Source organism: Myotis davidii, unplaced genomic scaffold (assembly GCF_000327345.1).
Source record: "Myotis davidii unplaced genomic scaffold, ASM32734v1 scaffold1757, whole genome shotgun sequence".
Taxonomy (NCBI): domain Eukaryota; kingdom Metazoa; phylum Chordata; class Mammalia; order Chiroptera; family Vespertilionidae; genus Myotis; species Myotis davidii.
The window spans coordinates 146,537-162,631 of NW_006288116.1; the positions used below are offsets into that span (position 1 = coordinate 146,537).

The 16,095-nt window shown below is 39.1% G+C and overlaps 1 protein-coding gene across 1 annotated transcript in view; it reads right to left on the reverse strand.

Annotated features, from left to right (window-relative positions):
* Positions 1–730: 730 nt before the first annotated feature.
* The window catches only part of LOC102760229 (guanylate-binding protein 6-like), a 32,179-nt gene continuing 16,814 nt past the window's right edge, over positions 731–16,095 (reverse strand). The window contains exons 6-11 of the mRNA XM_006759898.2: positions 6,797–7,042; positions 5,402–5,682; positions 4,546–4,758; positions 3,028–3,130; positions 2,500–2,693; positions 731–1,539 (exon numbers count right to left, since the gene is read on the reverse strand). Of these exons, the coding sequence (XP_006759961.1) occupies positions 1,318–1,539; positions 2,500–2,693; positions 3,028–3,130; positions 4,546–4,758; positions 5,402–5,682; positions 6,797–7,042 (1,259 nt within the window). The 3' untranslated portion in view covers positions 731–1,317. The remainder of the gene's footprint in view (positions 1,540–2,499; positions 2,694–3,027; positions 3,131–4,545; positions 4,759–5,401; positions 5,683–6,796; positions 7,043–16,095) is intronic.

Below are 16,095 nucleotides of genomic sequence, written 5' to 3' on the forward strand. Positions count from 1 at the left end.
GCCTGCCTGGTCACCCCTAACTGCCAACCCCTGCTGGCCTGATCTCCCCTCACTGCCTCTGCATGCCAGTCAGGTTGCCCCCCAACTGCCTCCTCCCTGCTGGCCTAGTCACTCCTAACGTCCCCTTTCTCCGCCGGCCTGGTCACCTCTAACTGCCCACCTGCCAGCCTAGTCACTCCTCACTGCCCCTCCTGCCAGCCTAATTGCCCCCAGTTGCCCCCCGACTGGCCTGGTTGCCCCCAACTTCCCCCCTCTGATGGCCTGGTTGCCCCTAAATGCCCCCCCTGCCAGCCCGGTCACCCCAACTGCCCCCCCCTGCTGGCCTCCTCCACCAGCCTGGTCAGCCCTAACTGCCTCCCCACCAGCCTGGTTCCCTCTTACTGCCCCCCTCATCAGTCTGGTTGCCCGCAACTGCCCCCCTCTGCCAGCTTGGTCACCCCTTACAGACACCCTCCCTTGGCCAGCCTGGTTGCCCCACGCAGCCTGCTGTTCAGTCATTTGGTCATCCCTCACTAACCCCCTGCCAGCCTGGTCATAGGCAGCCATCTTGTGAGGGTGTGAAGGTTAATTTGCATATTACCTCTTTATTATATAGGATATATAATCTCCATTGTCAAGTTATTTAATGGTTACCTAGAATTCCAGTTCATGTATATACTAAACTTTATATTACCAATCTTTCCATTACAAATAATGCTGCAATGGATTTTCTGTGTGTGTGTGTGTGTGATTGTATAATATAATTATGCATGTGTATTTCCTAAAAGTGAACATGCTATATCAAGAATTGACTTGAATATATATCTCTTCTTTTGTGACTTTCAGTAACATTATTGATGTTTTTTAAAAGGCAATTTTTGTTCAACTGCAAATATGGTCTTTTTCTACCTCTTAAAACAGAGGGTGGCAACCCTTTCTACAAAGTGTCTAAAAGGAATTCTCTTAGGTTTGGTGGGTCATACAGTGATTGCTCCTACTACTTCACTCTACTGTTGTGGTATAAAAGTAGCCATAGTCAATATGTAAATAAATGCATGCGGTGATGTTTCAATAAAACTTTATTTGCAATAACAGGCAGCAGGATAGGTTTAGCCTGTAGGCCAACTTTGCCAACTTCTGTTATAAATTGATGCTTGTTTTTCAATTTAAATGAATAAAACCAACTCTCAATCTATCAATGTATGTTAGGCACTAAAATCCTCTAGTAGGCACTTTTTATGTTTAAAACTTTTGTGAGTAAAATTAAAAACCATACACACCAAAAATAGGGTAGAGCATATATGCACATTCTATAATTTTCTTTAAAGAAAACTAATCTTATTTAAACAGTGAGCTCAGAGCATTCAGACCCTTGCCAATTAGTTTCCCAGGGATAGCTAGGGTTGCAGAGAGTTCATCAGCAAGTGTGTCCAGGGCCCGTGCAATCCAGGGAGTTTTATCCTTTTTAGTACTTTCAATCAAATTTTTCAGACGATTTATCTCTGCCTCCATCTCATCAGATTTCTTCTTGAATCCTTCGTTAAGCAATTCCTCTTGGATCTAAAATAAAGGGTATGGAGAGAGGGAAAAGTAAACTTTTGAAAATCCCAATTTCTAAGTAGTAAAATTTTATATGTAAGAATGTTATTAAATTTTCTTTATTTTCTACATAAAAGTAGTCTCTCTAATTAGATTATTAGAGGATAATATTTGGAGCAGACAGCATCTTCTGGGTTAGACCTGATCAATGAGAGGAAGGATAGGTTTCAACCTTACTTAGCCAGGCATGAAGAACAATGCAATAATGTGTTCCAACCAAAAGTATGGATTAAGAGAGAATCATTATTCCACTTGTACAAATGGCATGGTCCCCCATATTGTAGAAACAATAATAGGAACATATAAGCTGATCAAAAAATCTGATGTAAACACTTCTAGATGAGAAAAAAGAGAATTCTCCCAATGCTATGTGGTGACTTAGGCAAACTATCCATACTTGGAGACAACCGAAGCAGGTTTAGAAGGTGTCAGTTCCCCATATTTCTACGTCTAGATATATCTGATAGTTTTAGGCCAGCATGGGCCCAAATCAGGGTCTTTGCTGGTAGTAGAGTTCTGGATAATTGACAGTAATCTTGGTGAAGTACCCAGTTGCTGCTTATATTAAAACAACATCTGGTTAGAATATCTACTTGATAATCTATTAAAAACCTTGTTTAATTACGGCTTCATGAGATCACCCTAGAATCCCACTAATGTAGACACTTGAACTTTGGGGAGGCTATTCATATTCCCCAAGGACTTGGAGGACCCAAGGTCTTCTTGGCCTCTCCAGAGTCTCGGTGGGGAGCAAAACTCAAAGGTCTCTTGGAAATCCAGGATTTGGTACTTTTGGTGAATCAAATGCAGTAAATAGCAGTAGTTGTTTTCTTTTTAATTTTGTATTAATTTTTACCTATTCCTTTCTCATTTACCAGGGTGATGACCATGAGCAACTATTGAGGCCATGGCCAGACTTACCTTCAGCTTGTGCTCCAGTATCCTTGTCTGTTCTCTCAGAGCCTCGTCTCTGTCCTTCTCCAGCTTCTTTCTCAGTTGGACTATGTTTTCCTCCAGACTCCTATTTTGCGCCTCAATCTGCTGCTGCTGCTCCTTGTGCTTCTGTCTTAGCCACTCCTGTTCCTTCTCAGCTTGCTCCTTCTTGGCCCGCTCCTCTGCCCCATGACAATTTTAGAAAAAGAAGAAAGTATAAGATCAGGCCTGAACTCTAACATTTTGAGATTAGAGAACAAATCAAATTTGAAAGAGATGAGGAATCTCAGATTTCACCCAATGGTTACACCATCAAGAGCAGGTTTGATAATGTAATGGAAAAGACCTTGACTGTCTGGTTGACATACAACCACACTCTGCTTGTTATGTTCAGATTTGGCAGAATGTAAATTCCACAGAAGGAAAAAATTGTTGTTTTGTAAAGATCTTAATGTGATCTGTCAGAGAGCATTGCAAGAAATGCCACCACACTGAGAGTTGCATCATGCCCCATACCTGCTATGGCCTTCTCCCCTTGGGTCAGGGCTTTATCTGCCTGCAGGATGGATTTCTCTATTGATACCTGTGACGTCAGGAACCGTTGGAAGACCTCTTTTGCCTGAGGACACAAGAAGGGACAAAGAACTTAGAGTTCCACTGAGGAGATTTGTTTTGTGCAAACAAGTCCATATGTGTTATTTTTATTTTTTGTTTAAAATGCTCCAAGATCCTCTACAAAGAGTCCAAGCACTTTACTGTAACCAAAGACTCTCTATGTCTTCCTCCATTCCCTCTTCCAGTATTGCTTCATTCCACATGCTCAAGGTCAGTCAGTCAGAATTATGTGCTGTTGCACAAACCCATAACAACTTTCGTTCTGTTATGAATTTGCAGCTCTTTCCTTTGAATAACATTCAACCCAGACAACATGTACAAATATTTCAAACTTTACATCCCCTCCTCTTTGGGAAGATTTTATAGACTACTAGAGGCCCAGTGCATGAAATTTTTGCACTCGAAGCGGGAGGTCCTTCAGCAAGGCTTACACCCTCTCACAGTCTGGGAGCCCTCGAGGGATGTCCAACTGACAGCGGGGAGTAGGCCTAATCCAGCAGTCAGACATCCTTAGCTCTGCCATGGAGGTGGGAAAGGCTCCTGTCACCCCCTCTGCACTCACCAGCCATGAGCACAGCTTGTAGCTGAGTGGCACTCTCCCTGTGGGAGCACATTGACCACCAGCGGGCAGCTCCTGCATTGAGCATCTGCCCTCTGCTGGTCAGTGCACCTCATAGCAACTGGTCATTACACTGGTCCTTCTGCTGTTAGATTGATTTGCATATTAGGCTTTTATTATATAGGATTATATAGGATATGCCCTATGTGAAATGTAGACTCTAATCTATGTTGCTGTTCTCCCTAGGCACTTGCTAGATTTGCAACTTTAAGCAAATTATATAACCTACCTGTGCCTCCTAATTCACATCTATAAAATGTGGGTAAGAAAATAAATGTTTCATAACATTTTGGATGGTCAAATTAAAATGTTAAGAGAAAAAGCTTAATATTCTGCCAATAAGTAGTAACTATTAGTAGTACTTTGATATGTTAATTGTACTGTTATTATTACATTTATTACCATCACCAGTGTACCCCAGAGTCACAGGTACATACATGTTACCACTATATATAATTGTCCATTTATTTGACTTTCTCACTTTGATCAGTTTGAGTGCAAAGATTCTAGCTTTCCATCATAAAGCCTCAAAACATAGTACACTAAATGTCATGTTGTTAGACAATGAAATGCATAATTTCTGCTCTCTCTCATAAATTTCAGAAATTTATACTCATTTTTGAGGATGGACATTTCTACTCTACTTAGGAAGAAAGAGCAAATAGAGGACCTTAAAAGCTAAAGCAGTCATGCTATCCCCATACTCTCATATTACCCACAACTGGTGCTGTGCTCTCATATTTTCAGGAGACCCTCTTGACTTTAATCTGTAGTATCCCTATGTTCCCCTTAATTCTAACCTTCACTCCTTTTCTGGGTACTTCCCAATATCGCCGTTCAATCCTTTCCTTTGCTCTCCTGTAGTTCTGGTGCCCTCCAGAAACAGAGAAAGTTCCATCTGAAATACTTTCCATTAGGGCCATTGAAAGCTGATCAAGTACATATTGGCAATATTTCTCAGAAGCCTCTTCATTCTTCAGCAATAAACTCTCCTTCTTATTCTTTATGATTTCCTGTATGGGAATGTAGATGGGTGTCACCAGAGAAAGGAACATAGAAGATAAAATTCCAAAGAATTTATTAGCTGGGTACTCTGTCGTCCTCTTAATAAAAGCATCCAGTCAATGTAGCAAGAATCAAATTTATTTCCAACTCTGAAAACTCTCTACAAGACCCTGTTAAAGCTTCTTAACCTCCCTGGGCTTCATCTTCACCTTTGAAATTTTGAGATTGCATTATATATTCTTTGTAGTTCCTAGTAACTGTAGTATCCTGTGAATCTATCTTTGATAAAAATTATACAACTAAAATAATATAAATAATTGCCTGTTAAAAGAGTATGCTAAGGAAATCAAGTGTCTAAAATAGGAGTGCATATACGTGGAGATTAACCAGCTCAGAAATGACTTTGAGGAGGTCAGGAATCATGCCACAATTCACTAAAGGAGAAACCAATGCTGGTTTTCTTGAGAGATCAGACAGATCTTTAATATCTTTCCTGAGTTTGAAGAAAAAAGAAGTAAATATTCTCCCTCTCTGGAAAATGCAGACTACTTTATGCTGAATAGAAGATGAGCTATGAGATGAATCTGTAGAACTGAAAGCATCATCCCAGAAGGGCAAGAATTAGTAAGGACAAAGACCAAGACAAAATACCGTGAGCTTCTTCTGAAACTCCCTCTGGTCATCCTTGAAGGAGTGCTCCAGGAAGATTGCAATGGCTTCCCTCTCACAGGCTGCATGCAGGTCCAGCAATTCCTGGAGCGTATCTGTGGGAAAGATCACTCGCTGGCCCATCTGCTCGCTGTAGTGGTCAGCTGCCTTCTGCACAGCCACTGAATTCTCAAGCTGGGCCAGAGTTGTCACTGCGTTCTCCAAACAAGGCACTGATCCTTTATTGATGGTATCTACGTAAGTCACCACCAGAGTCCCCAACCCTGAATAAAATAGGAAACAGGGATCAATATAAATTTATCACTCAATGAGATCCAAGAATCTGATATTATAATTCTGAAACCACACACAAATCTACTTCTATCACACCTTCATTTGCACATTTATTCATTATTCTAGTGTTCTACAGGACATCACAAAAAAAGGTTAAATACCTACCTTTATCTAACATAATCAGAGGTGTCTGAATAATTATTATAAATTAAACAAATAAAAGAAAAATATACTACACAGGTAAAGAGATAGGAAAAATAATTCAGATAATAATTGTTCCTAATTCTTAAGCTTTCAATAGATTTCAGGTACTCAGAAATAAGTATTTATTTTGGATTGGTTTAAACTCCCAAGAAGTCTCTTTGAGAAAAAACACTTACTATATTAGACTTCCCCTGAAAATACAACATACTCTGTTTTTATACCCAGTTAATGGTTTTATTATCAGTGGTGGGGTTCTTCTTAAACATGGGATTCCAAGATATAAGTGATAATATTGGGAGTTTTCGGAAAGGATTTGTTAATCACATGACAAGAGATAATTAAAAAGCACATACACATTTCTCTATGGAGTATGAATATTTATAAGTACACATTTTTTATATAAAATAAAGCAAAACTACTGAAAAACACATATTATCCTATATAACAAAGAGGTATTATGCAAATTGACCCTCATGCCCTACGACCAGGCTGGCCAGGGGGTTAGTGAGGGACGACCAAATGACTGAACAAACAGGCTGCGTGGGGCAACCAGGCCAGCAGGGAGGTTAGCGAGGTACGACCAAACGATTAAACAGCATGCTGCGCGGGGTGACCAGGCTGGTGGGGGGGGCACCATTAGAGGTGACCATGCTGGTGGGGGGCACAGTTAGGGGTAACCAGGCTGGCAGGGGGTCAGTAAGAGGTGACCAGACTGACAGGGAGGCAGTTAGGGACAACCAGGTGAGCAATTAGGAGCCAGAGGTCCCAGATTGTAAGAGGGATGTCCGACTGCTGGTTTAGGCCCGATCCCACTGGATTTTGTGCACCAGACCTCTAGTAATTAAATAATTAGCACATATGAGGCCACTCAGAAATATGGTTTTAGAAAAGAAGACTCACGGTTCCCCGTGACCTTGACTCCTTCCCTGAGGGTCTTGGTCTTTGCATGGGTGAAGATATAATAACAGAAATTATCTGATTGTTGCCGGAATTTAGGATCCAGTTGGCTTTCCAAAATATTCTCAATTTTGGCTAGGAGACTTGTGTCTTGTGTTGGCCGGTCAAAGACAAAACACTTCCGTTTTGGAAAATAACGCCTGATACACTCCCTGGGTATGTTGGAAATTTTAGCTTTTGGATTTAAACCTGAGGAAAAGGAAAGCATAGTTACAGTCAGCAAAGTCTTGGGACAAGACAGCTAAATATTTTTATGACTGGGAATTTTTGATCTTTGGTGATTTCTATGCTCATAGAACTCCTTTAACATATTCATACACATTACAAATTAAACTCATATGAATGACATGTTACTAAAGAGAAATTTTAGGAAACATATGCCCAAGAAAAAGAAATTTATGGCTGGTATCCACAAAATCAAACACGGTGATTGGATTATCAAATGTTTATCTAATGAATAATGGTCAAATTTCAATTTCTGGTCTACTCCAATTCATGTTGGAAGTAAACTGTAGGAACAAAATAAAGAGAAGTTACAATGACAATGGAGTAATGATTAACATAGGACATATGACAACTTGTTCAGTTAAGAAGAACTGCATTGATTGAATTCACATACTACAAATTAGACTAGCTATTTTTTTGCAGAAAATCTAAAGACTAAACTCTACATAAATGTAATCTGAAAAACTCACCACTACTCCAAAAACACATTGGTTGTGTCAAGTACTCACCTACATAAATGCAATTACTTAAAATAAGTTGTTTACTTAAAATAGTGTCTAAGTGAATAAATATATTGGCATACAAAGAAGGATATGATGAGGAAAGTAAAATGGAGAATCTGGCTGTTCTCAGAAGTAATTTAAAAAAATTGTTCCAGTTTAAGATGACGATGTAGGAAGATCCTCAACTCACTTCCCACAGACACACTGAAACTACAGCTATGTATGGAGTGATTTCTTCTGGGAGAAAAAATAAACAAACTAAAAACTTGTGAAGCAATCCCTTTACAATGGGCAAATGAAATGGTAACCACATTGAAGTGGGTAGAAAAGCTGAGATACAATCTCACCATAAGCCCCACCCCTGGCACAGAGACCCATGGTCTGAATGAACTCTAAACCTGGAGCTTCTCCCTGAAGAGTGAAGGGTTTGTATCTCACATCAGGCACCCCAGTGTTTAAGAGCAACACTTGAGATGAGACCCAGAACATCTGACTTTGAAAACAAGCAGGGCTCACACCACAAGACACATGGGGCTGTGGTGAGTTCTTAAAGGGCTCACATGCAGACTCGCCCACCCCAGGGCTCAGTGCAGAAACTCTTTGAAAAGAGAAAAATAATTATTTGCAAAACTCTAAAGCATTGGTCTGAAGGAAAAGGAGCTGCTGGGATACTCTCTGGGGATAGAAGCTGGTGAATGCCATCTTCCTATTCTCCCTCTACCTTCCTAAAGCCAATGGGTACCATCATTTTTTCTCTTTTTGTTTCTTTTCCTTTTTCTAGTGGACAATATCTTTGTATTCTCCCTCTGCTGTGCTCCACACTACCATCATCTCCAGGACAGAGCTCCTAAACATTTCTGTTCTTCTGGTTTTTATGCTTTGTGACCCAATTTTTGAGTCTGCCATCCAGGAGATGCCCCATGATTGTCTGGCTTTGGAGGTGAGGGGATTTAGGTTACTGGGTCCCAGGGCACTATAATAATTGAAGAGACAGTTCTTGGCACACTGCTACTCTAAGGACACTGCCGAGATGGACTGAAACACACCTCTAGTCTTTTTGAAGAGTCTTCTTTGCTTGTCCAGGAACTTCGGCCTGAGGGCCAAGCTTCTGGTTTGGCACACTTACTATGGAGGTGCTCTCAAGGAATGGAGGCTGGTGGACACAATCTTTATATTCTTCCTCTGCCTTATTTCAGCTTACTGGTACCTTCCAGAAAGGATCATATAACCTTGTCTGGTGTCCTGATTTTTGTGGTTGCTGCCAGGGAACACCTCTGTATCTCCTGGTAATGGTGGCCAGAGGGCTTATACATGTGTGTCCCAGGGAGAAAGAGTCCTTAAACAACTACCACTGCCAGGGCACAGCAAAAGACAACAGACCCAGGAGCTGAGTCTTTCTGCGAGAGATCTGGTAGCTTACATTCAAGCTGCAGTATGAGGGGCAGGTTTCTAATGAAACAAACATCTAAGGGCTGACTGTAATCCTCTCCAGAGAAGTCAGAGGACAGGTATTATATTGTTCCTCTGCCACAATCCAGAGCACCTGCATCTCTTGGGAGTTTTTTTTTCATTAGCTGCCTCATGCACATTCCCCACTGGGGATGTGCCCACAACCAAGGTACATGCCCTTGACCGGAATTGAACCTGGGACTCCTTAGTCCGCAGGCCGACGCTCTATCCACTGAGCCAAACCGGTTTTGGCCTCTTGGGAGTTTTTAAATGTGTTCCATGACCCACTTTTTACATTTTGTACCCTGGTTTTTGTGATTGCCACACAGGGGATACCCCTTGATTGCCTAGACCCATGGTCGGTAAACTGCGGCTCGAGAGCCACATGCGGCTCTTTGGCCCCTTGAGTGTGGCTCTTCCACAAAATATCATGTGCGGGCGCGTGTACACTGCAATTGAAACTTCATGGCCCATGCGCAGAAGTCGGTTTTAGGCCTTGGAGAGTCTATTTTGAAGTCAGTTTTAGGCCTGGGCGAGTCTACTGTTGATATTTGGCTCTGTTGATTAATGAGTTTGCCGACCACTGGCCTAGATGCATTAGCCAGTGGTTCTTGTGTTCCTGTGTCCCATGAGACTGTACAAATCAGAGAGACAGTTTGTGTCAGGCCACCACGCCCAGGATACTATACAGACAGAAGATTAAAACACACACACCCAGTATTTTTGAAAAAAACTTTCTTGTCTTGGAGCTTTTGCCATAAGAGCAAAAATCATTTTTGGCACAATTAGAGGCTATACTTTTAGGGAACAGAGGTTGGGGGACACCATCTTTGTAGTCTCTCTGCCTTGCTACAGCTTATTAGCATCTCCCAGAAAGAAGCTTAGACTTTTGTCTGGAGCCCCAATTTTGGGGACTACTGCCCAGGAAACACCTACAGATCATCTGGTCCCTTAGGATTGCATTTAAAAAAATCTGCTGCCTGAAGATATGACTTCCAATCAACCTGAATCTAGGTGCAGCCTTCCCTTTGGGACACTGACAGGTCATGTCACACCCTAAACTAACGGGAGCATCAAAAACAAAAATAAGCTGCTTGGACAATCACAAAGGATTGAGAAACAAGCCAGAGCAAGGGCAGGCTGAACAATAAGGTTCATCTACACCAGGCCACTACTTCAAGAACAGGAGAGGTGGTGGTTTCATCTAAAGCATAGAAACCAATGGAGAGAGTCAATCAAGATGTGGAAACACAGGAGTATGTTCCAAATGTGTTATCAAAATAAAACCTCAGGAAAAAAACTTAATGAAATGGAGATAAGTAATTTACCCAATAAAAAGTTGAAAGTAATGGTCATAAAGATGCCCACCAAAAGAAAGAAGAATAGATAAAACACTGTGAGAACTTCAACAAAGAGGTATGAGATATTAAAAAGTTCCAAACAGAAGTTATAGAGCTGAAGAATATAATATCTAAACTTAAAAATATAGTAGAAGGGTTCAACAGCAAACTAGATGAAGCAGAAGAAAAATAAGTGAATTTGACGACAGGGAAGAGGAACTCACCCAATCAGAACAACAAAAGGAACGAGAGAGGGCTTCAAGGTGGTGGCATAGAAAAAGTCTAAACTCACCTCCTCACATGGACACACAAATATACACCTACATATAGAGCAATTCATCCTGAAGAAATAAGGGCTGATTGAATAACTTTTTCACAGCAAAATGAGAAGGATCATAAAGAGAAGGTGGTACCCATGTGAATCCTTTCCAGACAGGAAGACCTGCAGTAAGGAGGGATATCATTGCAGGGCTCACATAGGCAGACATGCCTCCTCTGGGGCACAGAAAAAAACACAAGGTGATTTTAAAAGTACTTAGACTGTACATTTAAAAAATCTACTAATGACTAGATGCTTGTCAAATGTATGGGTACTGCAGGAACTCTCCAGGATCTGTGGGAATTCTCTGGGATCAGAGTTGCTAGCCAGCACCATTGTTTATGTTACCCTTCATTACGCTCCTTATAGACAATGGGGGCAGAGCTCAAACTAGAGCTCTAGCAAGCAGGCAAAGCCTACAGGGCATGCCCCAGGGCTACTACAGCCAGCACTGCTGCTGCAGCCCTGAATGGTGCTCCCCCTCCCCCACCAGGCACATCCAGAGTCATGTAGCCAGAGTTACCTCAAAATGTTCACTGCAGCCCCAGACAGTTGGTTTTCCAGAGTACCAACAGCCCAACAGCCCCCTTCTCAGAATGACCTTAGCCAGTGCCCACTGTAGCCCTACCAGCGAGTTCTCTAAAGTACTCCAGAGACCCATGTCTCAAGCTGCCTCAGCCATAATCTGCTGTAGCCTCAGGCACCCCTGAAGCCCTGCATGCTGAATCACTCAACCAGTTCCTGTTGAAGAATCAGCCAGCCAGACATCCAGAGGACCCCAGGCACTGCACAGACCCACTTCAGCTGACCTGCTAAAACATCCAACTCATATAATCTACACAGAAGTCACTCCTACACAAGGTCACTCCTTAAAGACTGGAGAGATAGCTGTTTCATCTAATTCGTAGAAGCAAAGACAGAAAGTCAAGCAAAAGGGAGAAGCTAGAGGAATATATTCCAAAAGGAGAAAAAAGAAAAATGGAAAATCCCTAATGAAATGGAGATAAGTATTTTGCCTGATAAAGAATTAAAATTAACAGTCATAAGGATGCTCACTGGATTTGGAAGAAGAATAGAGGAACTCATTTAGAACTTTAGCAAAGAGTTAGAAAAATAATAAAGAACCATTTAGAGCTGAGGAATATAGTAACTGAAATGCAAAATATACTAGAGGGGATCAAAAGCAGATTAGACAATAGAAAAGAAATGATTAGTACCCAGAAGAAAGAATAGTGGAAATCACCCAATCAGAACATCACAAAGAAAAGAGAATATTTAAAAAATATTCTGGGACAATGTCAAGTGCACTACCACTCACTTTATAGGGATTCCAGAAGGAGAGAAAAGAAAAGGATAGAAAGCTTTTTTCTTTTTGTAAATGGCTAAAACCTTTCCTAACCTGGGGAAGGAAATAGACAACCAGTTCCAGGAAGCATAGAGAGTTCCAAGCAAGATGAATTAAAGAAATCCACACCAAGAAATATTACAATTAAATGGCAAAAGTTAAAAGAGAATCTTGAAAACAGAAAGAGGAAAACAACTAGTAACATAAAAGGGAATCCCTATAAGATTATCAGACAATTTTTCAAATGAAATTTTAAAGGCCAGAAGGTAGTGACAGTGTATATTTAAGTTGCTAAAAGGAAAGAACTTATAACATAGAATACTCCTATCTAACCTTCAGGATTGAAGGATAGATAGTTTCCCCCAAAAGAAAAAAAACAACGGAATTCATCATGGGTCTTCTTTAAGTAAAACTTAAAGCACAATCATAAATTTAAAAAAAAAAACAGGTAAGGAAATGTATCATAAATAAAGGCAAGTATATAGTAAAGGCAGTGGATCAGACACTTAAAAAGCTAGTATGAAGGTTAAAAGGCAAAGCAAAATCAAACATAAATACATAAGTAGTTCGGGAATACACAAAACAAAAAGATCTAAAACATTATGTTGAAAATAAAGTGTGGAAGGTGAGTAAAAAGGTACTATTTAAAGTTTTCAAACTTAAATACCTATCAGCTTATAATACATATGTATATAAACCTCATGGTAACAAAAAAAACCTATAAAAGATATGCAAAATAAAGAGAAAGGAACCCAAACATAACACTAAAGGGAAGCAAAACATCACAGGGGAAAAAAACAAGAAAAAAAGGAAAGAACAGAGAAGAACTACAAAAACAACCAAAAAATCAATCAAGAAAATGGTAATAAGTACATATCTATCAACAATTACTTTAAATGTAAATTAACTAAATGTTCTAATCAAAAGACATAGTGTGGCTAAATGAATAAAAAAACCATTATCCATCTAAATATTGCCTACAAAAGATTCACTTAGGATCAAAACACACATATAGACTATAAGTGAAGGATGGAAAATAATATTCCATGCAAATAAAATTTTTTTTAAAGCGGGGGTAATAAAATTGAAAATAAACTTTAAAACAAAGACTATAAAATGAAACAAAGAAGGGCATTACAAAATGATAAAGCTGTCAACCCAAGAAGAAGATAAAACATTCACAAATATTTACACACCCAACATAAAGGCATGTTAATATATTCAGCAAATATTAATAGACATAAAAGGAGAGATTGCCAGAATAATAATAAAAGGGGATTTTAATAACCCACTTAAATAAATGAATAGATAATGTATACAGAAAATCAATAAGTACACATTGTTCTTAAACAAACAAAAATTAAACAAGGATTTAATAGTTATTTATATAACATTTCATACAAAGTGTGCAGGATAAACATTTTTTAAAGTACATATGGAACATCTTCACAATAGATTACATGTTAGGCCATAGAACAGTTTCAATATATTTAAGAAGATTAAAATCATACCACATATCTTTTCTTACCAAAACACCATATAAATAGAAATAAACCACAAGAAATGGAAAAAAAAACACACATGGAGACTAGTCAACATGCTATTAAACAACCCATAAATAAAAGAGAAAATCAGCCAGAAAACAAAAAACTATCTTGAGACAGGTAAAAATGAAAACATAACTCTCCAAAATCTATGGAATACAACAGAAGAAGTTTTAAGAAGGAAGTTCAAAGCTATACAAGCCCACCTCAAGAAACAAGAAAATTTCAAAATACCAATATAACTTTACACTTAAGGCATTAGAAAAAACAAAACCCAAAGTTAGTAAAGGGGAGGAAATAATAAAGGTCAGAATGCAAATAAAATAGAAACAAAACAAGAAAGTAAGAGATCAATAAAATTAAGAGCTGGTTCTTTGAAAAGATAAACAAAATTGATAACCTTCAGCCAGACTCATCAACAAAAAAAAGGAAAGATGGGCCAAATAAATAATAATTACTATAATCACAATAATTAATTATGGAATACCCAAGATAAAAATATTTAAAATGTGACATCAAAAACATAAAATGTGGTGGGGGAGACTAAAAATGTAGAGTTTAGAATTTTTTCAAACATAAATTGTTATCAGCTTAAAATAGACTATTATAAATATGCTGTTATATATCAACCTCATGGTACCGACAAAGCAAGAACTTAGATACACAAAGAAAGTCATCAAACCACAAGGAGAGGTAGCAAGAAAAGAAGAAAGGAAGAGAGGAACTACAAAATGGCCAGAAAACAATTAAAAAATTCAATAAGTACATACCTATCAATAATTACTTTATATGTAAATGAACTAATTTGTCAACAAAAAAAAAAACATAGAGAGGTTAAATGAATCCCGTAAAAAATAAGACTCACCTTAACAGGTTTGGCTCAGTGGATAGAACGTCAGCCTGAGGACTGAAGGGTCCCAGCTTCATCCCCAGTGGGGGGTGTGCAAAAGGAATCAATGTTTCTCTCTCATCGATGTTTCGAGCTCTCTATCCCTCTCCCTTCCTCTCTGAAAAACCAATAAAATATATTTTTTTAAAAATCGATAAAATGTATTTAAAAAAATAAAAATAAAAAATATGACCCATCTATATACTGCCTACAAGAGATGCACTTCAGATGTAAGGACATGGTAGACTGAAAATGAAGAAATGATAAGAGATATTCCATGCAATTGGAAACTAAAAGGAATCTAAAGTAGTGAGACTGATATTAAACAAAAAGACTTTAAGACAAAGAATGTAATGAGAAACCAAAAAAAGGCAGACATTATACAATGGCATAAATCCAACACGAGGATATACATTTGTAGTTATTTATGCACTTAGAACAGAGAATATATATCCCTATTTAAATATATAAAACAATCATGAACAGGACAGGCCTAGGGGGAACTAGGCAGCAATACAATAGTAGTAAGAGATGTTAATGCCCCACTTATATCAATAAGTAGCTCATGGAGACAGTAAATTAATACAAAAACAATCACCTAAATGGCACATTAAATCAGAAGGACTTAACAAGTATAAACAGAACATTTTACCCAAAATTATCAGAATGCTCGTTATTCTCAAGCACACATGACTTCTCTAGGATCTATCATAGGTTAGGTCACAAAACAAATCTTAACAAATTTAGAAAGATTGAATTCATATCAAGCACCTTTTCTGACCACAATGGTAGAAAACAACAAAAAATTTCAATTACAAGAAGAAAACTAAAAATTTCACTAATATGTGGATATTAAACAACATGCTTCTAAACCACCATTGGGTCAATGAAGAAGTCAAAAGAGAAATAAGAAAATACCTTACCACAAATGAAAATGGAAATACAACTGGCCAAAATATGGGAGTCAGCAAATGCAGTTCTAAGAGAGAAGTTCATAGTGATGTCTACCACAAGAAACAAGAAAATCTCAAATAAACAACTTTACTTTACACCTCAAGAAACTAGAAAAAGATGCAGGTCATGAACACACTAAATGTGCACCAATATTTAGAGCAATCTCTCCTGAGAGTCAACTAAAGGACAATTGAAGAGCTTCTGCACAACAAAGAAGAGAGAGAGACCATACAGAGAAGATAGGGGAAATATATGAGCCTCCCAAAATCTAAATGAACCAATCATGACAAAGGAGCCAGGAGTGCCATCCTATCTAATAAAAGAGAAACATGGTAATTGGTGTACGACCGCTACACTTCCCATTGGCTAATCAGGGAACTATGCAAATTAACTTCCAGCCAAGATGGCGGCCGGCAGCCAGGCGGCTTGAAACTAACATGAGGCTTGCTTGCTTCAGTGACGGAGGACTCCAACTTTCCCCACCTGCCTTGCCGGCCTCTGAGCTTGCAGTTTGAGACATAGTGACAAATATAGAAGCTAAACAAAACCCCAGAAACCTGCTTTCAGCAGCTGGAATCTCAGAGCTGGAGTTGAAACAGTGTATCCATTATAGAACACAAACAAACCAGATACCTGCTTTCAGCAGCAGAGGCCTCAGCGCTGGAGTCAGAGGA